General features: G+C 46.8%; 1 protein-coding gene across 4 annotated transcripts in view; it reads right to left on the reverse strand.

The window, feature by feature from the left end:
- CRACDL (CRACD like) overlaps window positions 1-24,983 on the reverse strand; it is a 145,168-nt gene that overhangs the window by 10,472 nt on the left and 109,713 nt on the right. For all 4 annotated transcript variants that reach the window (XM_040453992.1, XM_040453991.1, XM_040453993.1 and 1 more), the window contains 2 exons: window positions 23,591-23,818; window positions 18,093-19,653 (listed from right to left, as the gene is read on the reverse strand). In XM_040453992.1, the coding sequence (XP_040309926.1) occupies window positions 18,093-19,653; window positions 23,591-23,818 (1,789 nt within the window). The remainder of the gene's footprint in view (window positions 1-18,092; window positions 19,654-23,590; window positions 23,819-24,983) is intronic.

Below are 24,983 nucleotides of genomic sequence, written 5' to 3' on the forward strand. Positions count from 1 at the left end.
GAAGAGTTAAAATTAACCATTCAGAAGATCCTCAGTGTGAAACCATTTCTTTTTTTTTTTTTTTTTAATTTTTTTTTTCAACGTTTATTTATTTTTGGGACAGAGAGAGACAGAGCATGAACGGGGGAGGGGCAGAGAGAGAGGGAGACACAGAATCGGAAACAGGCTCCAGGCTCCGAGCCATCAGCCCAGAGCCCGACGCGGGGCTCGAACTCACGGACCGCGAGATCGTGACCTGGCTGAAGTCGGACGCTTAACCGACTGCGCCACCCAGGCGCCCCAACCATTTCTAGAGATATATTCGACCAGCCCTCTGGGAGGCAGATGCTTCTTACTACTTCATTTTGACTTGCTAGTCAGTGATGGGTTCCCCCCCTTTTTGGTGCCTATTACAATTCAGCCTTGAGGTACTGTTTCTTTCATTTGGAAAGACTTCTATAAGGACCCGCTGAGGGATTGAGGCTGGGACTCCAACAGTGGTCTACATCCCATATGACATGCAGGACAGCTGAGTCTGGAAGGTGGGAGTTGTCATGAAGACTGTCTTCTGGGTGAGAGGCAATGAGCTGTACGATGTAAACTACCAGGATTTCCTGCCCTTTGGCTGAGAAAAATAAAGCAAATCTACGCCCTAAGCCAACACACAGTGGGACAGCAGGATTCTTACGTCTCTTGAAAATTTTTGGAGCCACAATTTTTATGAATCTTTTTCCTCTCGCAAAATGTCTTCCTTGTTTATAAAAGTACACATGCACATTGTACAAATCCAGAAAACAGATGAAAGTATAAAGGAGAAGGAAATTTCCCATAAATCAATAACCCAGGAGAGTGTGCTAACACTTTGGCACGCTTCTTGGAATCTTTTTCCGTTATGCTGTCATTTTAAATATCTTAAAAATATGTATCAATGGCTCATTCCCAGCTTTGCAAAACATTCTTTGTGGAAGGAGAGGCCTGAGTTTACGCTCTAAGATTTCTGATCTAACGTGCATGTATCATTAACATCTGTCACAATTAGCCGAAGCCAGAACAGTGCCTAGGTGTTTCAATAACAGCAAACATCCTCCGTTTCTGCCTCCCCTTCAGGTCCTCTGCCACAGACCTGGTTTACATGGAGGTGATGACGTGTGTAAACACACACTAAGGGGATTGCTGGAGTGGGGGTGGGGTCCTGGGCTCTGGGGACACATGGGACCTCACCTATGTTAAGGGTTTATGTCAGGCTTTCTTTTTTTTTTTTAAATGTTTATACACATACACACACACACATATATATTTATATATACATATATATATATATATTTTTTTTTTTTTTTTTTGAGAGGAGAGATCAAGAATGAGCAGGGGAGAGGCAGAGACACAGAGGGAGACAGAATCCCAAGAAGGCTCCTCGCTGTCAGCACGGAGCACAATATGGGGCTTGAACTCATGAACTGTGAGAACATGACCTGAGCCAAAACCAACAGTAGGATGCTTAACCGACTGAGCCACCCACATGCTCCTATATGCCAGGCTTCCTATATGAAAGCTGAGGGTTTGGTGTTTTTTTAAGCATTTACTGAGTGATTATCCATCTCAGCTTACACAGATAGCCCCTGATCAATACATGCCTGCAAAGTCTGCAGTCACTCTTCACCAGTTCTGTCCATGAGCCAGGCTGGGTGATCTTACAGTGGAACTTGGGCTTTTAATTCTTGTGTGAGCATTTGTCTCAAAACTGTGCTGAGCGTTTGGGGAGTGAGGGCTTTTCACAGAGTAAGCTCCCATTCTGAATGATGTGTGATGGGCTGTGTTCTATTTCCACCTCCAGATTGAACTAATTGCCATTCCTACCTTTCCCATTTAACCAATACAGTCAGTCCTCACTGTTTGCGGATTCCATATTTGTGAATTTGCCTACTCACTATAATGTATTTGTAACGCCCACACCAGTTCTTATGACCATTCATGGTCATTTGCAGACATGTGCAGAGAAGTGAAAAATTCGAGTCTTTGGACAAGCACGGTCCCAGCTGATGAGACTCTGTTTCTTTCCTGTTTCTGCTCTCATACTGTGAACAAATGTCCTTTCTGAGGTATACTTGGTGCCACATTTTTTGCATTTTTATGGGGTTTTGGGGGTGATTTTACTGTAAAATAGCCCCCACGTCTAATGCTAAAGTGCTGTCTGGTGTTCCTGACCACAAAAAGGCTGTTAGGTGTGTCACAGAGGAAATATGTGTATCAAATGAACTTCATTCAGGCATGAGTTTCAGTTTTGTTGGCTGTGAGTGGGATGATAATTAATCAACAATACATACAATACAGTGTCTTAAACACAAACACAAACAAAACAAGGGTATTGCTGATCATTTGACAAAATGTTGTAATCAGAGGCCCACTAGCTCTGATTTCTACTCTTTCTTCTAGGAGCTATGGTTCAGTATTCACTAATTCACTGTTCACAGCAACTTTATGGAGCATAACTACTACACATAATGAGAATCAACTGTACCGGGTGAGTGCCCACGAGGCACCAGGCCCTTTGGCAAGTGCTGAGTCTACAGACAGGAAGGCTGTTTCTAATCTAACACATCTCTCCAGTGCACTGCACACCGGGTCTCCTGCAAGGGCAATCAGAGATTGAGGGATCCTTCGACAGCTAGCACATATTCCACAGTCTGGGAATGAGTTCCAGAGCCTGCTGGCAGGAAACACAAGGGGCCTCTGGGGTACTGGTCTCATTCTGTTTCTTGTCTGGTGTGTTTGGTGTGTGAAAATTCACTGAGACACACATGATCTGTGTATTTCTCTGCATATGTATCACTCTTCAGTAAAAATTAAAAACAAAAACAAAAACAACCCACAAAAACTACTCTAAGATAACCGGGATTCGCTTGGTGCTTGGATAGCAACCAGGAAGGAGTCCGGGTCTCTGTCGAAATACAGAAATGAGGCAAGTCTGCACTGTGGAGCTATTTCCACACTGCAGTTAGGCAAGGCTACTGCCAGAGGGAGTGAGGGTTCTCTCAAGGATGCCCTCTCCCTGGTCAGCAGAAGCTTCCCATCCTCTTCACTTCCCCTCAGACCTCAAAAGCATCCTGAGGTCCTTGGCCCACTTGCCTTCCTACTGCTGTCCTCCATCACCCAACGAATCTCCCTCTTCCCTCCATCCTCTGAAGGCTTATCCTGAATCCGTTCTCCATTTCCTCTCCTAAATAAGACCCCAAAGATCAGCAAGGGCAGAGAACTTGCCTCTCTAAACACTCTCTTCACAGCCCCCTGGCAAAATGGAGCTCTCAAGGAGGGCAGCTACTACGTCTGGGAGCCTCTTTCCTGGCCACTGGGGCCAAACTGTCCTTACCGCTGTTCCCTATTCCAAGGTCAGGAGGCGCTGCCAGGGTCTCCTCCTCACCCCAGCTCCTGAAACCCACCTTCAGACCTACAGATTGTCTCTCTTGTGATCTTCAAACCCCCATGGCAGGAAAAAAAATGCCACTGTTGTTTTAAATGGTCCTGGTAGCTTGTTTCTATCATAAGAGGTGAGAACCTGTGAAGGCCAAGACTGTGCCCTTTACCCTGGTTTTGTGGGAAGTCTCTAGGGAACATCTTACACTTGCTCACCCACGAAGGGCAAACAACACTGATAACGAAGTCATGGTTGTATAAGTGATTCAGTCCTGGTGAAAGGGCCGATGGAGTCAGGTTTCTCAATGTCACAGCATATTCACCAGGGGAGAGTGGTCAGTCCTTGTCCCAGGGCAGGGATTTGTGCAGGCCTCCACAGTGGGAACTGATGTGAGTCTTTTTCCCAGGGGGGGTCCTGGGCTCTGCCTGGTTTTTTTCTTGTTACAGCACTAGCTATAACTGCTTTAAGACTCTGTTGCTCATAGGCAAAATCTGTGAAAAAGCATTTATAAACAAAAATCAATGCATGTCGGGCACCAGGGTGGTTCAGTTGGTTACACCTCCAACTCTTGATTTCAGCTCAGGTAATTGATTTCATCGTTCATCAGTTCAAGCCCCTTGTCAGGCTCTGTGCTGATAGTGTGGAGCCTGCTTGGGATTCTCTTTCTCTCTTCCTCTCTCTGATCTTCCTCTGCTCTCTCTCTCTCAAAATAAATAAACTAAAAAATAAAATAAACCTAAACATTTTTAAAAATGACTGTGAATTGTATTGGGATTTGGATGTGTGAGGTCAGGAACCTGGTCACATGCAAGCACATTTATTGGGGGCGCCCCAGGCATTTGATGCTTTGCCAGGCTCTTTGCTGAACTTCAGGTGCAGCTGCCCAGCCTTCACATGTAAAGGCTGGCAGACATTCCCAAGCTGCCCACCCTGATCCCTACATCTCAAAGTGGAGACCCAGGAAGCCAGAGACAGGTTCAAGGACACAGAGTTGTGATACACATGCTTGGACTCAAAGTCCATTTGCTTAACTTCCACTGTCCGTGCAATTAAAACAGCCTCTAAGCAGAAGGCAGTGACCAAAGTCCATCTCTGAGCATAGAGACAGCTGCTATCCAGTAACCGCCAGGTAATATAATGGGGACCTTACAAGGATATGGGCATGGAAAGGCACTGTTAATTTGAAGATAATTTTTAGCTACAGCAGATGATGGAGAAAAGGTAGCAAAACTATTATATTACATGGCACCCTCTTATAATTCAAAATGTACACAAACACCTCACTTTGGATTCTTTGCAGATCTCCAGGGGCAGCTGGAATTCTGCAAGATCTTTCTCAAGTGGTCACCAGAGAACAAGTAATTAGTTTGAGGGATAGCCCTTGTACACAGAGCTTAGATTTTCCTTCCTCTATTACCTCTGGGCTGCCCTCACTCCCCCTGAACAGGTAGGGAAACTTCTCCCCACCCAAGAAGTGTTCACAGCTCAGGTTTATTCAGTCTTGATTTTCAGAGCAATACCATATTCCTAATGAACCTCACAACCCTGCTTTCAATCCCCATTTCAGAGACAGGAACACAGAATCTCATGGAGTAAAGGACTTGTCCAGGGTCACACTGCCAAACGCAGGCTTTTCCTCTACTCTTCATTCACCACATCACACACCCTCTCATAGTAAGGAGTATGACCCCACAACTTTCCTATATACCATTCTCTCCCTGTTATAATCTACTCACTGAGTGGCAAACAGTAGTTACTTAGCTTTGGCACTACTGACAGGTGGGGCTGGATGATCCTTTGTTGCTGGGGGCCTTCCTGTGCACTGCAGTATGTTTAACCTCTGCCCACTAGATGCTGGTAGTGCCTCCTTCTTACCACAGTCACGACAGTCAAATATGTCTCCAGATACTGCCAAATGTCTGTGGGGGACAAAGTTGTCCTCACTTGAGAACCACCACAGTATAGCATAACAGTGAAGAGCATCTGGCTGCAGAGGTAGTCTGTGTGGCTCCACACTCCCCTCCACAGTTTACCTGCTATGTTCCCTTGGGCAAGTTCTTTGGCCTAAGTTCCAGCTTTCCCATTTATAAAATAGGATTCTTGTTGCAAATTAAAATGTAAAACATTTAGGGGCGCCTGGGTGGCGCAGTCGGTTAAGCGTCCGACTTCAGCCAGGTCACGATCTCACAGTTCGTGAGTTCGAGCCCCGCGTCGGGCTCTGGGCTAATGGCTCAGAGCCTGGAGCCTGTTTCCGATTCTGTGTCTCCCTCTCTCTCTGCCCCTCCCCCGTTCATGCTCTGTCTCTCTCTGTCCCAAAAATAATAAATAAACGTTGAAAAAAAATTAAAAAAAAAATAAAATGTAAAACATTTAATATGAGCCTTGGCACTTAGTGAGTGCATAATATACATGAACTATTATTGTCACTATACAGAGTGTGTATAAGTGTGGTGAGTAAATCCACTGTAGACCCTGACTAAGGGAAGCTGATGTAGTGAGGGAGACGGACACACACACACACACACACACACACACACACACACACACACAGGTGAAAGTGTAATGATGCTTTGACAGTAGGCACATTTTTGGGAACAGCACAGAGCACAACCCTTACAGGGTGTCAAGAAGATGCTACTTGCCCTGAAAGAGTGCCATCCGACAGAACTTTCTGCAGCGATGGAAATGATCTCTGTGCTGTCAGCTAGCCATGAGATATGGGGCTGCTGAGTCCTTGAGATGTGGCTAGTATGACTGAGAAACTGAAGTTTTAACTTTAATTTTAATTCATTCAAGTTTACATTTAAATAGTCACGTGCTAGGGATCCCAGTGGGCTCAGTCAGTGAGCATGAGACTCACTGATAGTGAGTTTGAGCCCCATGTTGGGGGGGAGAGTTTACATAAAAAAATAAAGTAATATAAACAGACATATAAGGCTAACAGTTCCATGTTGGTTAACGCAGATCTAGATCCTTGCTACTCAAATGTTGGTCTGTACACCAGCAGTACTGTCCCCATCAGAATCAGAGTCTTCATTTTAATGAGATTCACAAACATTTGTAAGTTTGAGAAAGTGCTGCCCAAGAACAGGCGTTCTCAGTGCTAGCCACACATTAGAATCACTTGTGGAGTCTTTAATACTCCCATTGTCTGGGGCTCACCCTGCACCCATCAACCTGAACCTGTGGGGGTGATGACCCCAATTTGCGTCCATCACTGGGAAGCAGTGATATCAATGCTGCTCCAAACTTCCAGCCTGAGGGAGCCTTGGAGAGCCCATGATGCTGCCTTCTGGCAACACCGAGCACCCGTCTGACCAGGTGGTCCAGTTCCTGAACTGGGCTGATGCCCCCGCCCTCCACCCCCCACCGCTCCAGGATCTGGTGAACCCTCCCCTCCTGAAATCAGCCAGTGCCCCCTGCCTTGTATCTGGACATCTACTCCCAGGACCACCCCACTGATGCCCACACAGTCCTCAACTATGGTCTTACTGCTCAGGCTTTTGGCACTCTCTGCCCAGGACACTCGCCCACTTCTGTCATGAAGACGCTGCCGTCTCTCTTCAAGTGCACTCTTCTCCCACCGGCCCTGGGATAAGTGCATAGGGGAATTCAGTCCCTGCATGAGGTTATGGCTGCCCTGGAGAAAGTGCTGCTGTGCACTCTGAAGTGGCAGCAGCATGCAGATGGATGGTGGGGGGCACTGCCTCTCCACACCCTAGGAGGTGGGCTGCACCTTTGCAGGAGCCTGAATGCTGGGCTGGCAAGTTTTAGACAGAGCAAAGCACAGCATGACCCTGATCTCCTACAGTCCATCACCCCTCCTCAGATAGAGCCAGAAGATTCTCAGTATCTTCCTAGTCATTCTCAGGTCCTAGCAGTCACTGTGGTCACTTTGGAATATGATGTAGATTTTAGGTTGAGTCAGTATTAAGTCTCCTGTTCCCCTGAATGCAGGGTGTCTGAGCTGGGGTGGGAGGTCCTTTCCCAAGTGCTTAGGGTCTGGGAAGGAGGAAAGGTGAGGAGAATAGGCAGGGTTCTCCTGTGATTGGCTCCTACCATTGCCTCAGTGGGGTCCATCCAATCTGGGGCTGGCAGGTGTCTGAGACTGAGCCAGGGATGCTCATCTGCAGCTATGCCTCTCTGGCTGTGACTCAGCTCCTCCTCTGCTCTTGCTGCTGTGTCCCTTTGCCCTCTACATCAGGCAGGGCTCTGGGAGCACAGGTGTGTTATGTGGCAACCATGGTGGCCTTAATCCAGCACTGGTCTCCCAGCTGCAGGGCACACCTGTCCAGCTCTCCCAGAAGTCCCACACAAGGCCCCTTTGTAGACTCTGGACAAGGGAGGCCTCCTGACCCCACCCCATTGAGCTGGGGGCTCACAGAACTGTAGCTGTGCTCCTGGAAGAAAGTGTTTTGCAAATCCCCCTTCTTCCTCTCCCCTCTCAGGGCCCCTGTATATTCTCAGGGGGTGGGGTGGACTCCTCACAATATTCTACACACACGCTCTCTCTGGGTTCTCGTATCTATGCGTTGGTGCCCTCGCTGGTTTCACCAGGGACAGAGAAAATCCCATTCCCATATACTGTTGTTCCATGCAACTCAGATGAGTATATTTTGGTACATCCTTAGGAAGTTATGACTGTACTGTTGGAAACTACATCACATTTTGTAGTTACAAAGCTTTTGCTGCCCTGTGCATTACTAATAACTTCGTCTTACAAAGGAGGAAATTAAGACTTAGAGGTTAAGGAATCTCATTTGCTCAAAATTCCACAGCCCCTGAAAGGTGGACCTTGCAGTAAAACCTCCAAACCCACACTCTTCAATCTTACCACCCAGCCCCCTGCCTTGCCCTTGTACCTGTCCATGCAAACCACAGCGGGGTTCCGTGGGGAACCCACTGCAGGCCACAAGACCCCCAAGCACAGATACTCCATAGAGAAAAACAAAAATGTGGATGTTCTCAGGGAGTTCAGAAATGCAGAGTGCATTCAGGGCAAGCAGGAGTGTGTGCAGAGTGCCAAGGGAAGCTGGTGACACGGGTGGGGCTGGAGATGTCAGAGGAAGTGAATGAGTGGCAGGCAAACTTAGGAAGGCTGAAATGTCAACCTTGGCCAGAATCCACAAAGCCCTAAATGCACCCCCACCCCCAGGAAGGCATATACAGTGGGAAGGTATAGAGAGTTTTAAAGAGGAAAGCTCCATGGTTACACCCAGACCTGGGAAGAGAGAGTTGCAGGGAAGTGCTGTGGGCATTGGGTTAAAGACGAAGAGATCTGACTATGCTGACAGCTCAGAACCTGGAGCCTGCTTGGTATTCTCTGTCTCCCTTCTCTCTGTCCCTCCCCGACTCACACTCTGTCTCTTTCAAAAATAAACAAACATAAAAAAAAAAAAAAAGAGCTGATGTGGGGGCAAGATAAAGACACTTCACATTAAGATGGCCAGGACCCACTGACCAAGGAGGACCTTTTTCATCCATCAGATTGAAAAAAAAAAACTGTGATTTTTTTCATCTAGTGCTAATGAGAGGTTCTCTACTCTATGCAAAGAGGTGTAGATTGGTACTACCTTTATGGGGGGGGGGGGTGCAATCTGAAGCTAAAAACTGCACATGCCCTTGAGCCAGAAAGCCCACTTTTAAGAATCTGTCCTACATGAGCACTGGGTGTCATGTGTAAGAGAGGAATCACTGGGTTCTACTCCTGAAGCCAAGACTACACTATGTGTTAACTAACTTGAATTAAAAAAAAATCTAGGGGCGCCTAGGTGGCTCAGTAGGTTAAGTGTTTAACTTCAGCTCAGGTCATGATCTCACAGTTCGTGGGTTCGAGCCCCGTGTTGGGCTCTCTGCTGTTAGCACAGAGCCTGCTTTGGATCTTCTGTCTCCCTCTCTCTGTCTCTCCCCTGCTCGCTCTCTCCCTCTCTCAAAAGGAAATTAAAAAAAAATCTATCCTACAGAAGGAACAGTGTAACTCCATAGAGATAAAATAGACAAGAATGGTTACTGCAGCAAAAGGAAAAAAAAAACCTCAACACACTCAGAATGCCCTTCAGTAGGGAATGGTTAAATAAAATATGGTACAGGCACTATGCAGCCCTTGAAAGGAATGAGGTCAAGTGACTCACTCTGATCAGAAAAGAGGCCCATGTCTTATCGTGGAGTGAAAATATCAAATTGTGAGCCAACATGTATAATATTTTTGTGATTAAAAAAAGGGGGGATTCATCTGTGTGTTGTTCATACTGATGCAGCTCTGACTGCTACTGGCATGGCAAAGAGCTGGTGGTGGTTCCTTCTGTGGGTGGGATTTGAGATATTCAGAATGGGTGGAGAGAAGGTCACTGTCACTTTTTTGTATCATTTAAGAGATTATTTAAAAATTTACATGGAGTAAAATTCATTTTTGTTACAGGGTTTTAGGAGTTTTAATACCCTTAGATTCTTACAAAAAGTCACAAATAGGATATGGAACAATGTCAACACCCAAAGAATTCTCTCATGCCTCCCCTTTGTAGGGACCCTATCTTTATCCCCAGCCCATGACAACTACGGATCTGTTCTCTGTATCTTTGCCTCATCCAGATGTCATATAAATGGAATAATACGGTTTGTAATCTTTTGAGACTGCCTGCTTTCACTTAGCATATGCATTTAAGATGTTACGGTGTGTACTGGAAGTTCATTCTTTTTTATTGCTGAGTAATATTCCATTGTTTGGATGACCAATTGAAGGATATTTGGAGTGTCCCCAGTTTCGGGGGATTATGAACAATGTTGCCATAAATATTCATGTACAGGCTTTCATGTGAACCTAAGTTTTCATTTATCTAGGATAAATACTTAGAAGTGGAATTGCTATGTTATAAGGTAAGCGTATTTGATTTTGTAAGAAACTGCCAAACTTTTCCAAAGTGACTGCACCATTCTGCACTTCCGCTAGCAATGTACGAGAGCTCCAGCTGCTCTGCCTCCTCCCCAGCGCATGGTCATATTAGCTTTGTTTCAGCCATTCTAATATGTGTATAATGCTATCTCATTATGGTCTTAATTGGTGTTTCTCTAATGGCTAATGATGTTTCACGTGCTTATTTGCCATCTCTGTATTCCCACTGGTGAAATATTTGTCCATGTCTTCTGCTTGTTCTAATTGTATTTCTTTGCTTTGTACTGTTGACTTTTAAGAACACTTTATATATTTTAGATACTAGTCCTTTGTGGGATATGTGGTTTGTAGATATCTTCTCATATTCTGTAGCTTGTCTTGTTTCATCCTCTTAACGGGGTCTTCGGCAGAGCAAAAGTTTTTAATTCCAGTGAAGTCCAATTTATCAGTTTTTCCTCTTCTGGATCATGCTTTGTGGTCAAGTCTAAGAACTCTTTGTCTAGTCCTATGTTTCAAAGATTTTCTCTTAAGTTCCTGAAAGTCTTCTGGTCTCACTTTACATTTAACTCATTGAACCCCTTTTGAGTTAACTGTGATACATGATGTGAGACTTAAGTCAAGGTTCATATTTTTGCTTAGATGTTCACATGCTCCAGAATCATTTGTTGAAAAGATGAAATAAACGCATGTAAATACAGCTCTAAAAACAAAACAAAAGTGCAAAAGTAATTCACCTGAGCTCCTTGGACTTCTAAATTCAAAAATTTAGGAAGTTTTTAGTCACTATTCCTTCAGATATTTTTTTCTGCTCAAGTCTTTTTCTCCTTCTGAACTCCTATGACATGAATGTTAACGCTTTTTCATATTGTTCCAATAGTCCTTGAGGCTTTTTCCCCCCTTTTGGTACTCAGACTATTTTCTATTAATCTGTTTTGAAGTTCACTGACTCTTCTGTCATCTCTATTCTACTAAGGAGTTTTTCTAATAAATCTTATTTCTGATACTGTGTTTTCCTGTTCTAAGATGTCTATATTTTTTTCATAGCTTCTATTTCTTTGCAGAGAATTTGTATCTTCCCATTCATTTCTTTAAAAAATTTTTTTTCTTTCTTTCTTTTTTAAATTTACATCCAAGTTAGTTAGAATATAGTGCAACAATGATTTCAGGAGTAGATTCCTTAATGCCCCTTACCCGTTTAGCCCATCCCCTCTCATACAACCGCTCCAGTAACCCTCTGTTCTCCATATTTAAGAGTCTCTTATGTTTTGTCCCCCTCCCTGTTTTTATATTATTTTTGTTTCCCTTCCCTTATGTTCATCTGTTTTGTCTCTTAAAGTCCTCATATGAGTGAAGTCATATGATTTTTGTCTTTCTCTGACTAATTTCGCTTAGCATAATACCCTCTAGTTCCATCCATGTAGTTGCAAATGGCAAGATTTCATTCTTTTTGATTGCCAAGTAATATTCCATTATATATATATACCACATCTTCTTTATCCATTCATCCGTCAATGGACATTTGTGCTCTTTCCATACTTCAGCTATTGTTGATAGTGCTGCTATAAACATTGGGGTGCATGTGTCCCTTCAAAACAGCATACCTCTATCCCTTGGATAAATACCCAGTAGTGCAATTGCTGGGTCATAGGGTAGTTCTATTTTTAATTTTTTGAGGAACCTCCATACTGTTTTCCAGAGTGGCTGCACCAGGTTGCATTCCTACCAGCAGTGCAAAAGAGATCCTCTTTCTCTACATCCTCGCCAACATCTGTTGTTGCCTGAATTGTTAACGTTAGCCATTCTGATAGGTATGAGGTGGTATCTCGTTGTGGTTTTGATTTGTATTTCCCTGATGATGAGGGATGTTGAGCATCGTTTCATGTGTCTGTTGGCCATGTGGATGTCTTATTTGGAGAAGTGTCTGTTCATGTCTTTAGCCCATTTCTTCACTGGATTATTTGTTTTTTGGGTGTTGAGTTTGATAAGTTTTCTATAGATTTTGGATACTAACCCTTTACCTGATATGTCATTTGCAAATATCTTCTCCCATTCTGTTGGTTGCCTTTTAGTTTTGCTGATTGTTTCCTTCGCTGTGCAGATGCTTTTTATTTTGATGATGTCCCAGTAGTTCATTTTTGCTTTTGTTTTTCTTGCCTCCGGAGACGTGTTGAGTAAGAAGCTGCTATAGCCAAGGTCAAAGAGGTTCTTGCCTGCTTTCTCCTCTGGGATTTTGATGGCTTCCTGTCTTACATTTAGGTCTTTCATCCATTTTGAGTTTATTTTTGTGTATGGTGTAAGAAAGTGGTCCAGGTTCATTTTTCTGCATGTCACTGTCCAGTTTTCCCAGCACCACTTCCTGAAGAGACTGTTTTTATTCCATTGAATATTCTTTCCTGCTTTGTCAAAGATTAGTTGGCAAAGATTAGTTTGTGGGTCCATTTCTGGGTTCTCTATTCTGTTTCATTGATCTGAGTGCCTGTTCTTGTGCCAGTACCATACTATCTTGATGATTAACAGCTTTGTAATATAGCTTGAAGTCCAGCTTCCCATTCATTTCAAGAGTGCTCACTTTTACTTCTTAGATCATGGTATAATTGTTGCTTTAAAGTTTTTTTCTAATAATACTAATATTTGAATCACCTCAATGTTGGTGTCTTTTCTTAGAAAATTTTTTAGGTTTTCCTGATTCTTTGATATGTTGAACAATTTTTGTTTGTATCCTAGACATTTTGAGTGTTTGTTCACACTCGGTCCTATTAAAATTCTCAAAGGTTCTGCTGCACTGATTCTAGTCAGTCTCATGCAGATGCATGTCAGAGACAGACTCTTGACCTCATGCACCTAGGTAAGGATCCTTTCTCAGGTGTCTCCCTTCTGTGATTTCCACTCCCACCCTCCAGTTTTCCAGCTAGAAAACCAGGGTTTACCCTCTGTGCTGCTGTGTGCTCCAGTGACCAGCACTCCGCAGGGCAGGGGGCAAGAGAAAGAAATCTGCAGGACCACCACAAGCACAACCTGTCACTGTGGCCGCTGCTGTGAGGGGCTGTGGCTTCACTACTAGATCTCTGCTGGTGTGCTGCCCAGAGAGTCAAAGGGCTCTGAACCCCACATGCTGCTATGGATGGAGGTGGTGCTCATCTGAGTAGGTCTGGAAGGATTAAAAGAGCTTTGCCCTAAAAGATGCCATTGCCACAGCCACCAGGACAAGAAGTTCCAGTTTGCTGCTAGCATTTGCCTGGCGCAGTGATGAGAGAACCCAAAGGGCTCCAGCCTGCAGGCTGTGCCACCACATGGAGGAGCTTGCTGCTTAGCTGCTGGTGCTCACATGGAGTAGGGCCAGGACTGTCCAACAAACTGCCCTACAGGGCTGGTGCTGGTGGTGGTGGGGAGCAGGAGGAGCAGGGCTGGAGAGTCACAAGAGCGGGGGTCTGCAGAGGTTGTTGGTACCATGGAGGCAAGGCAGGCAGGTCTTCAGAGCCCTGATCTCTCTGCCCAGCCCACCAGCTCCTACCTACCTTTCAGAATTCTCTGACATTCACTTCATACATTTTGTCAAGGCTTTTAAATTTTATCAGTGGGAGACATAGGGTGGTGTGTGTTTACTTCACCTTGGTCAGAAATGTAAGTCCCTTTTTACAGAATTTTAAAGAAGTAGGATTACAAAGTGATTTTTCTTTATAATTTTTAGACTTTTCAGTGTTTTTTCCATGTTAAAATCTTTTTGATAACTCTGAGTTCTTTAGCTTATCTGGATAGATGAGGTAACTGAAAAGGAAAGTGACTGAGGTTGGTGGAGGTATGGATAATTATGAATGTTGAGATGTCAAGACAGGGATGCCCACAGACGGTTAAGCGCTGCTTGCTGTGGCTGAAGGAGTCAAAGGAAGAGAGAACTTGAGAAACAGGTGGGAATATGAGATGTTTTCTGTCTGGGGGCACTGAGGAGAGTTTGGTGCACTGAGAGGCAGCCAAGGAAGAGAAAATATATGCAGTTGGAGAAGCACAGGAAAGGTGGAGAAATGGAGGCCCAGGATGTTGACCATACTTGGTCAGGAAGGGACTGTCAAGGGAAGGATAGGCCGAAAAGAGGAGGAGATGCGAACAGACTTTTCTTTTCTTTTCTTTTTTTAAGAATTCAAGATATATAAACACAATTGACCCTTGAACAACACAGGTATGAAGTGCCAAGGTCCATATATATGGGAATTTTTCTAAATACCATATAGTGCTATAAACGTATTTCCTCTTCCTTATGATTTTCTTAATAACATTTTCTTTTAGCTAGCTTACTTAATAGTAAAAATTCACTATATAAGACACATAACGTACAAAATATGTTAACTGTGTTATCGATAAAAGGTCAACAGTAGGCTATTAGTAGTTAAATTTTGGGGATTACAGGTGGATTTTTTGGCTGCACAGGGGGTTGGTCCCTGTAACCCCTGCACTGTTCAGTGATCAACTGAATATTTTTTAGCATGATACCAAAAAGGCACTCCTTATGTTCTACTCAAATGAACTTGAATACGACTAAAGTAACTGTCATAGAGTAGGTGACAGTCTCTTTGAATTCCTTTCCTCCAGAAAATGCCTCTGACACCCAAAGACAAGATGGGCATCTATCTACACTCCCCTGTGGCATCCAGCTGCCACCTGGCCCTTTAGACTGGTAAGCTCCTTGAGGGCCAGGTCCTCATGCTTTTCCTGATGGCCTTTTGGGGGCCAGCACAGTGCTGTATCACAGAAATATATGCAATATTTCTTGCAAGAATGAACACATGAATGAGTGAGTACCAGAGTCTAGAGAAAGAGGTTCAGAGGTCTGCGTGTGCTACTGTATCACCCGCCCAGTCTGGAGGGAATGAGCTTAGACAGAAGGCTGAGGCTCATTGTCAAATGAGGCTCCTGGGTGACAATGGCAATTTGTCCAACTATTCTCCAAAATACCCAACATGTGACCACAACCAAATGAAAGAAAAATTACACACACACAAAGAAGAATGACTAGAAGGAAAGGACAACAGGGATAACATCTAGAAAGCAGACTCCTAAGTGGTGGCTTTTTTCTATATACTTCCTATGTTTTACCATTTTCTCACATAAGAATCTCTTTTTTCCTGACCTGTCATTTAGACTCTGGGATGGACTGGCTTACCAGGAGGATGGGTAATGTCCTGCACAAGTGAACAAGGCTGGTAACCCCAAGCCGTTAACCTCCTATTAATGGTCTTGTTTGCACTAATGAGCACATACGGTACTGGGATTGCAGAACCGCCCCAACATGGCCCTGTGAGGTCCAGCCCACTTGGCAAAGCTGGGCTCCTCTGTTTACTGCAACAACTGGGGCATCCTCCCTGCCTCCCCCACGGAAGGATTCTTTCATGCCTTCAGAGAAGGAAGGTGGGAATGTGGACGAGAGGAGGAAGAATAAGAAGAGTGCGGGGGACAAAGTGCTTGAGTCCTGAAGGTAGGATTGTGCACCCATCTGGGACACCTTGGTGACCTAACTCTCTGGTGTGTGCGCCCCTGGAAGGCGTACAGGGGTGGCAGCCCATCTGGGAGCTCTGGGTAAAGTGCCTGCCACCACAAGACAATAAACAGCAGTAATTAGGCCTTTCTGGAAAACTGAATAATACTGATATTAAAACTGTTATTATATGTATGTCTTATATGAATTTAATTGCTTCCAGTGGTTATATTTTGGGAGCAGTGAGGATGGCAGTAGAAGTAATAAGAATGAATTAAACCACAAGCAGATCCAGTGTCTGGGGAAGATAGAACCTGCTTTCACTAATGGGATTTGACAACACAGACCCTGTGATTCTGTTCTGGTCTGCATGAGGCAGGCCCTAGACCCCAAGGTCCCAGGCAGCAGCCAAAACCCAACCTGACACTCGCCCTTCAAATACCACCCACACTTTGAGAGAGATGGTTTCAAGCAGAATGAGGGTAATTCTTCCCTTCCTCTCTCTGCACTGAAATGAAAATCACTACCCCTGCCCTAAAGGAACCTAGATTCTTTCACCTTGGAATTCAACTGGATTGGCTATTTCTGTCACTTAGAGAATGTTAACAAGTGGACAATTCTTTTATACTATACTTTTAAGTAAAGCTGTAATAAATACCGTATTTTATAAATTAAAGAAAAAAAAATAAGGTCCTTATAGACCAGTCCAGTCATCTGACAATAAACAAGCCTAAACTCTCACAGCTTAGGCTGAGGAAGTTTTAAATTATTAATAGGTCAAGCATTGCCCTCTGAAGCTTCTTTTCCAGCTCTGACCATGAACCCAAGTATCCTGTGTTTAAGTTCCATTCAGTCAGCAAGCCCTTGAGAGACATTTTCAATTCCAGGCCATGAAGGTGGATGGTGCTGATGTCAGGGTTTTATCTGCACAGAGAAAACCCCCTCCTCCCTTGATATTTTAATGGGTTTTTGAAGCACTCTACAATAGCTTCAATAACCTGGCTGGAAATCTGCAGAGTGGATCATCAGCTACAGCTTGAACCTCTCCCAGAGCTCCCTTACTAATTAGCCTAATGTAGCGACAGTAGCAGCAGCAAAAAATTACAGCTGAGCCAAGGGGCCTTGGATCAGGAAGGCCATGCATGTGGGCTCCTTCAGGGGGTTCTCCTGGCACTACTCCCTGGAACTGTCACCTTAAGAACTTAAAGCACTACACACACACACACACACACACACTTTCACTTCCTAGGATGAAAGCAGAAAAGATAAGAGTTTCTTTGAAAACTGTCTTTACATTGTTTTCTGTGAGCTAATTTTTTCTTACGTGTGCACTTCACCTTCCTTTTAGGGTGTGGGGTCCCTAGGAGAACAACTGCGTCCTATTTCCTCTCTGTCCACAATGCAGCACTAAAGTGGAGTCCTGGACTGAGAATAGCCACTTAAAAACATCCTGAAAGTTTTGGTTTTTTTCAAATAAAATTTGCCATGGAAAATTTCTCTTTAGGGCCCTCATCACATGCACACACGACTGGTCCGTGTAATTTCGTTTCTGGCACACTGATTTCCATTAATAAAAGAACCCAGCAATGAAAGATGATTTAGCTCTACCACAAATACCCATTTCCAACAGATATGTTTCATCTGAAACACTATAAATAAAAAGTGACAAATGTCAAAGACATAGAAAGGTCATCTATTTTGCCTCTGCTCATTTTAAAGGGCAGTTGCTTTAGAAGATTCTTCCATTCAGCCCCAATCTTCACACCACCTCCTTTCTGGGACAGGAAGTTAACGCCCACCCGGAGGGGCTCTCCTTTTACATAAAAGGCTCGTGACTCCAATAAATGGGATGCTTCCCGCATGAGGCTGGGCCACATGAGCCTGATTATTAAACAGGAAAAAATTCTTTCTTGGGGAGTGGGGTGGGGGGAAGGTCAGAAGGACACTAAATGACAGAGGAGCCAGATGCTTCATTTATAACCAAGAAGTGCTGTAGGCCCCAGGAGTACCTCCTTCTACCAGAGTACACATATCCCAAGATTCTGGAACTCACTGAGCTTCCGATCTTAAGAAATGATAGAAGCATTTGAATGATCCCCTGAGCAGCCCATCTCCTCTCCGGGAATATGCTGCAAGATGGGTTTTTACATTTTCCTTACTTCTCCGAACTTCCACAAAATCCTGCTCTGTTTCCCCCTTCTCTGGTCTCTATTCATAACTCTGGATGAACCGTGTTAGTGGTACCGAGAGGGATTCCGACGTTTTCGCCCTTAGATCTTGCATACTCTGCGGACGCCCCACTTGCCCACGGCCCTGCCCCTTCCCCATCAGGCGGCGCGAGCTCTTACCAGCTGCCCTGTGCGGCGACCGCGTCTCTGCCGACCGGGTCTCCCGTCTTGGGTCCTGGGGCAGCGCGGCCTTGACCAGTTCCCCGGGGCCCGCGTCCGGGGACGGCAGGGGGCGGCTCTGCAGCTGCGGCTTCCGGGGCAGGGGCGGCTTGGAGCTGAGCGGCTCCGAGGGCCGAGCCTTCCCCTTTCCCTGCTCGTGCGGGGACCGTGCCCCTCGAGGGGAGGGGGCCTTCGCGACCTGACATTTCTCGTCTTTGGGGAGCAAAGCCAGCCCCCCTCTTTCTAACCGGATTTCAGCGCTGTATCTCTTTATCCCTCTTGCTTCGGCAGAGGACGCCTCTCTGTGCTTGAAGGACAGAGACGTGGAGCGCAGCTTGACGGCAAAGGGGCCTCTGTCCTCCCCCGATGTCGGCTCGCGAGTCGCCGGGCAGGGGTCTCCCGGGGCGTCCCGGGGGCTCCGGCCCGGCCCGGCCGCCGCGTCCCCCGAGTCCCGAGAGCCGCCGCCGCCGTGGGGCTCGGGGGGCGCCCGCAGGTCGTCGAGCGCCGCCTCGCTCCTCCAGGCCAGGCTGCTCCTCAGAAGCGGCAGGCGCACCGGCAAGGCGCCCGCGGGGCCCGCGTGCTCCAACAGGCGGGCGCTGCCCGAGCGCGGCCACGCCCGGCCCGACGACACGGAGAACTTCACGGCCCGCAGCTCGCTGCCTGCCCGCTCCACCTTCCGCTCGGGCGCCGGCCTCTCCGGTCCCCCCTGTGGGGGCTCCGCGGGCTCGGCCCGGGGCGGCTCGGCCTCTCCGTCCAGGGGACCGGGAGCGGGCTCCTCTGCAGGCGGCTCGCAGGCGGCCGGCGCGCCGGGGCTCTCGCTAACCGCCGGGGCCTTGTGCTTCAAGCAGCTCTTGGGAGCCGAGGGGCTTGGGGCAGGGGTCTCTGGAGATCCCTTCCCTGCTCTCTCGGGCTCGGGCGCTTCCAGCGTCAGCTCCACCTCCTTCTGGACACTTTGGTCTGGCCCATCTAGACCAGGGGGTGTCTCCGAGGTGACGGCAGGGTCAGTCTCGGGAGGCGTCGTGTCCCCCTCGGGGATGGAGGGGGATAATCGAATCTCGATGTCTCCAGAAGCACAAATCACCTCATCAGCTGATTCCCTGGCTGGGGGACTTGTGCTTTCCAGGGACGGCTCCTCCCTCTGGATTTCGCTGTCAGGATTATGGTGGTGATGCGGGGAACCTTCTGGCAGAGATGGGGACTCCGGGCGGGGGACTGGGCCCGACTCGGACTCAATGACCTCGGGGGTGGCTGGGCGGCTTGAGGTGTTATCCCCAAGGAAGCTCTCCTCCTCGGCGCTGGCACTAAGTGCAGGGCAGTGCTGCAGGCGTGCCCGCCTAGCCCGTGGCCCCCCAGATTGCAGCATGGTGGCTAGTCCTCCAGGCTCAGGGCTTCTGTCGAGTCCCACATCCTGCTGTGCAGAATTGGGGTTCTCTTCTGTGCTGACTTTGGGTAAGGACTTATCATCATATTCCTCTTCCTCTGGGGTGCACGTCAGATCACTCAGGGATTCAGACTGTGCTCGCTGGCAGAGATAAAAAGGACAAAGACAGCATCATCATGTCAAATATGTCAAATGCCTATGACATTCCCATTTTGTATAAGAGGAAACAGTGTGTCTCTAAAGCTGGCACCTAAGCAGGCAGTGACACAGGGTAGGGTGTCTCTTAATAACTCCCATATTGGTCTGTTTGGAATCTTGCCTTACAAGTTCAGCTTTCAGCAGAACAATGGCAGCTATGCCCTCTAGGTAAATGGTGCTTAAGGTTCTAGTGGCTGAGCCACAAACACTGCTCTACAGAGCAAAGGGAAGGGGATCAAATCAGCTGGGTGTCTGCCATGCTTTACACTCCACACCTATTATTTCATTTACTCTTGATTCATCCCAGCAAGGAAGAATTATTTCCTCTTTGCACTTGTAGTACTGGGAGCTCAGAGAGGGCCATACTTTGGTTAAGGCTGAGCTTATTAGCTCAGGTGAAAAGCTGGTGCTCTCTCCATGACCCTGTGCTGCCTGAGAGCTAGTTTTCCATCTCAGTGCTCTCTCTCTCTCTCTCTCTCTCTCTCTCCAGAGGTGGGCCCCAAGGTGAGGGCAAACTGGTTTGCCTAAAGGGTAATTTCATATCACATCAAACACAGTCAACGGCAAACCACAGCTTACAAGATAAAGTCCAAAAGCATAGCCGATAGGATAAAGTCCAAACTTTTCAGTTAAGTCAAAAGTTTTATATTCTCTGGTCTTAAATTATTTCTCCTAGTCCCTGCTCAGGTCAAGCCATGCCCCCACTAGTGAATGTGCCCGACTCTGGGCCTGAGTGACTGGCCAGCTGCTCTTTCCCCACATCTCCAGGTGTTCTACCAGTAACCCCCAAGAACAGTCTGAGATTCTACTCCACCAGGAAGTCTTGCCTATTGCCTGCAGCTATGGTGCTCCTCCTCTCCCCGAGCCCTACCGGTGTGACAATCAAACACTGCCTTGTATTTTTTGAAGTCTCTGGAATTTAAATTTAGTCCAACTTCCTCCTTACTGTACCCAAAGTCAGTTGCTGCTCTCTTAGAAAGGAAAGGAGATCAAAGTAGCAATGAATTATTCAAAAGCATGAGAAAATGACCAAAAGGTTGAGGGTGTGAGGTCAATCTTTTTATAAAAAAATTTTTTAAATGTGTTTGTTTTTGAGAGAGAGAGAGAGAGAGAGAGAGAGAGAGAGAGAAAGTGGGGGAGATGCAGAGAGAGAGAGAGACAGAATCCGAAACAGGCTCCAAGTTCTGTGCTGTCAGCACAGAGCCCTACGCGGGGCTTAAACCCACGAACCGCAAGATCATGACCTGAGCTGAAGTCAGATGCTTAACCGACTGAACCACCCAGGCGCCCTGAGGTCAATCTTTTTAAAAAGTTCAGGACATCAGACCTCCTTTCCTTGATGTAAAGAAACGCTCAGGGAGTGTTTGCAGTAGGTTTTAGTTTTTGTTTGCTGTGTTATTTTAACATTTCCACTGGCATCTGCTTGGTAACAGAACACAGGATAAGTGGGATGTCTCTGACAACGCCTAAGTGAACTCTTGCCAAGATGCACAATTCTATTCCCATGGATTTGAAAAGAGGAAGATGTGCAAAGAAATCTACAGAAGAATTTTCAAAAGCCACAGTTTCAATAGGTGTCACGGGCCTTTTGCTACTACAGGAAATCACTGATGTTGAAACCTGTTTAGGATGTGGGTCATGCTTTAAAACTATCATAAGCCTCACTAAATGAGCATAAAGCTGAGAAGCAGGCCTGGCTGGGAGCATCCCACCTTGGGCCACTGGCAGCTACAAGGAGGTAAGGGTGGAGGGCCAGGCAGAACAAAGGTAGTGTGGAATATGGACTCGGACACTGAACAGAGTTTCTCGAGGGAACAAAGTGGGCTTCTGACTTGGTCTGGGATCGTCAGCTTGGTCCTGGGATCATCAGGAAGGATGCATAGACCCACCCCCTTGCTGCTGCCGCCTCCTCTCCCCTCCTCTCCTGGGCCCTCACAGCAGCCTCGCATACCCAAGAGGGGCCAGGGTACCAGGAAAGTCCTCATGGTTGGGAGGAGGGACCTCATGACCGAAGGGCAAAGGGGGCTATGAATACTCGAAGGAGAGAGGCCCTGCCTTAGGACCCAACAGTGACTCTGGTGACCACTGGCCAGATACCTCTGCCCAGTCAAAAACTTAAGGTATCCGTGCCTGCTCCCTACCAAGAAGGGGAAGCAAAGAAGGAAGGAAGATATGTAAATGACAGAATTTAAATCAAGGAATGTTTACTGGACTGACTAAATCAGAATTTCTGTTACTCTAAAAAATGGGGTTCAAGAGCTAATTCAAGTTCGAATGTAAAGAAAGAATGAGAGGTACAGCTTTGTCCAGAGGACAGTAGGACAGGAAGTTGTATTTCCCCCATCTGGAGTATGAGTGCGGCTTCTCTCTGCTACAAAGTCCTGAGCAGGCTGTGGCTGGTAACACATACCCTTGCCAAAGCAAAAGACATCCCCATGGGAATAAACCCTAGACTTGAGGACAGAGGGAGCTGGCTCTGTCCCTGCCCTGTGGTCCCACTCAGTATGAGTATAGGCAGGTTCGAGTTCCTGGTCCTTGTCAAGTCCCACAGCACCAAGCCTGTAAATGCATTGGATGTGCAAGCACTTATACAAGTGTCCAGCTTGCACAAGGGCATATTGGCCTGAGGGTAACCATAGCTGACTTCTTTCTTCAGCCTTAGTCTCCTCTAAAGTCAACCCTGCTGGCCTGAGTTTAAAAAGCACCTACCTTCCACACGCCCAAAGGAAACCCCACTGTCTCCAGGGAGTCCCCGGAATCCTGAGAAGTCCCAGCCCACCACCCCTAGCTGAGCACCTAGCTCATCCTGGGCACTTCATCAATACCCCCACAATACTGTCTCCAAGGAAGGAGGGAGAGAATGTTGGTCTGTGAACATCTCTTTCTCAGCACTCTCATTCTCTGTGGCCAGTCTGGCCCCACACCTGCCCTCAGCTCCTCCAGGGCTGGAATACTGTGGGCATCAGGCAGTGGAGAAGTCTACAGTCCTATGTGGACCTATAACCTACGGGTACTATGAAGACAAAACACTCCACGAATGAGTTCTCGACACCCAGAACTACAAGCTGACAACTACACAGGCAGTGTGACCAAAGAGGGATCTGTCCTCATAGGGGCACAGTCCCCATGCTAATAAGTAGGTCCTTGTCCAAGGCAGAAGTCTGTGCTAGTGTGTCAGCTTATCTGTCATTGGTTCATGTCTTCATTTGTTCATCCATTCAACAAATGTGCACTGAATGCCAGCTGTGTGGTTAGCATTGCTCTAGGGGTGGAATGTAGGGCTGGGACAAGGTCTCAAGAAGACTGGCAATAAACAAGTGAGCATACACAATTATAAAGGTCACTTATGTGTGTGGCCTGTGCTATAAAGTGAAGGGGTGGGAAGGGAGGGCTGCTTTCCATAAGATGGTCAAGTGAGCCCCTCTGGGGAGAAGACCTCTGAGCTGAGACTCCAAGGCTAAGGAGCCAGCCAGGAGAAGAATGTCTCAAGCAAGAGATCAAGGCCTGAGGCCAGAGACAGGCCAAATCGTGTTGAGTGAGTGAGGCAGAGAATAAGAGTAGGTCTCAGAGGTAGGCAGGGCATGGTCATGCCAGGCCTGGAGTGTGGACCTTACACTCAGTGCTGTTGGAAGGCAAGGGACCCACAGCATGTAGCAGCTTTCACAGGAGGTGCTGCAGAACCAAAGAACAGATGGCATGTTTATGCAAGGAAGAGACATATCTGACGTATATTGAAAAAGATGAGCAACTCTAGCTCCTGGAGATGGTCCTACTGACCATGGGGTTTCTTGGAAGGGGCACGTGACCCTGAGGGGAGAGAGGCGGGGGTGGGTGGGAGTGGGGGGACATCAAGTCTGCCTGTAAGAAAAAGCCCGATTACCGAAGACAGCCGCCTCATTTTGCTGGACCGCTGGTTGCGGGGCTTAACCAGGAGCTTGTGCTTAGCTGCAGAATTGTCCAGGCAGGAGGAAAATTCTGGAGGGTAATCGAAATCAGCCACGGGTGCCACACTGCTGTCGGAGGTGCGGGGGGAGACACTGGCATCGCTCGCGTGCCTGGAGGAGAGCTGGTCTGGAGACTGTGGCCGGGATGAGGATACTAAAGAGACCTTCATGGGAGAAGAAGTAAACACACCAAGCATTAACTTCGTGGTATGAAATGGTCCCACCAGCACATCAACTCCCTTCTTGTATGGTGCTCAGTCTCCTCATACCGTCTCTGGGCTTTACATGGAAGGACAGATTTAAAATCTGGCTCTCAACAGGGAGAGTTCCAGGACACCCCCTTAGAAAAGTGTTCCTTAGAAAAGCTGGCAGCTTTAAAAGTTGGGCCAACCCCTAACAACTTACTCATTTCCAAGGCCGTGCAGAGAACCTATGTCCTAGGCACCCTTGATGAGATAACTCTGCCTTCACCTTCCTAAGCAGGTATCTGTGATTCAGACAAGAGCCTCTTTCTCCGGTGAAACAGACCGACCCGATTTCTCTAAGAGCAGCCTTGGTCCTGAGAGGGTGGCCCAAAGGTGTGATTTTACATGCTGGGGCAAAAGATGTGCCAAGCCCACCACCCAGCACCCCATCACGGCAGCTGCATTTCACTCATTCTAGAAGGTTCCTGTATCTTCATGTGTCCTCTTGGAGACATAGGGCTGTAAGTTTCCATCTGTAGTTACAAATATTTTACTAGTTTATACCTCAGCAGGGAGGCACTAAGTCAGGCAAGGGCAAAAGTGTTGTCAGAGAGGAAGGGGATTTGGGGAGTCACGTGGAAGGATGAGTGCAACATGCTGTTACCTGCCCACTGAACTTGGCAAACTCCATGACTGAGTGAGGTCTAAGTGGGTTCTGCCACAAATACATTTGTCAGCATGAAATAGTGTGTGTGTGTGTCGGGGGGGGGGTACCCACTGTGCACCCCTGAGCAAACACAGCCCAGATGAGCGAGGAGCAGGGAGAGAATCTGGGAGGTGCTGGGCTTCAGTTACAAATCTACCACCTACTTCCATTCTACTGTGGTGCTCAGTATTAGGGTCAAGTTTACATTTTCCCCCCAATGTTTTTTATTTGCCAAATTTTATATGTTATACACACAACATTTACTATTGTGACCACTTCTAACCACACAGCTCAGTGGCATTAAGTATACTCATGTTGCTGTGCAACCATCTCCAGAGCTTTTACTCTTGTAAAACTGAAACTGCACCCACTCAACAACAATTCACCATCCCCCACTGTCAACTCCTGGCCACCACCACTCTACCTCCTGTCTCTATA

Source organism: Herpailurus yagouaroundi, unplaced genomic scaffold, assembly GCF_014898765.1.
Source record: "Herpailurus yagouaroundi ecotype Mexico unplaced genomic scaffold, PumYag 210, whole genome shotgun sequence".
Classification (NCBI taxonomy): Eukaryota; Metazoa; Chordata; class Mammalia; order Carnivora; family Felidae; genus Herpailurus; species Herpailurus yagouaroundi.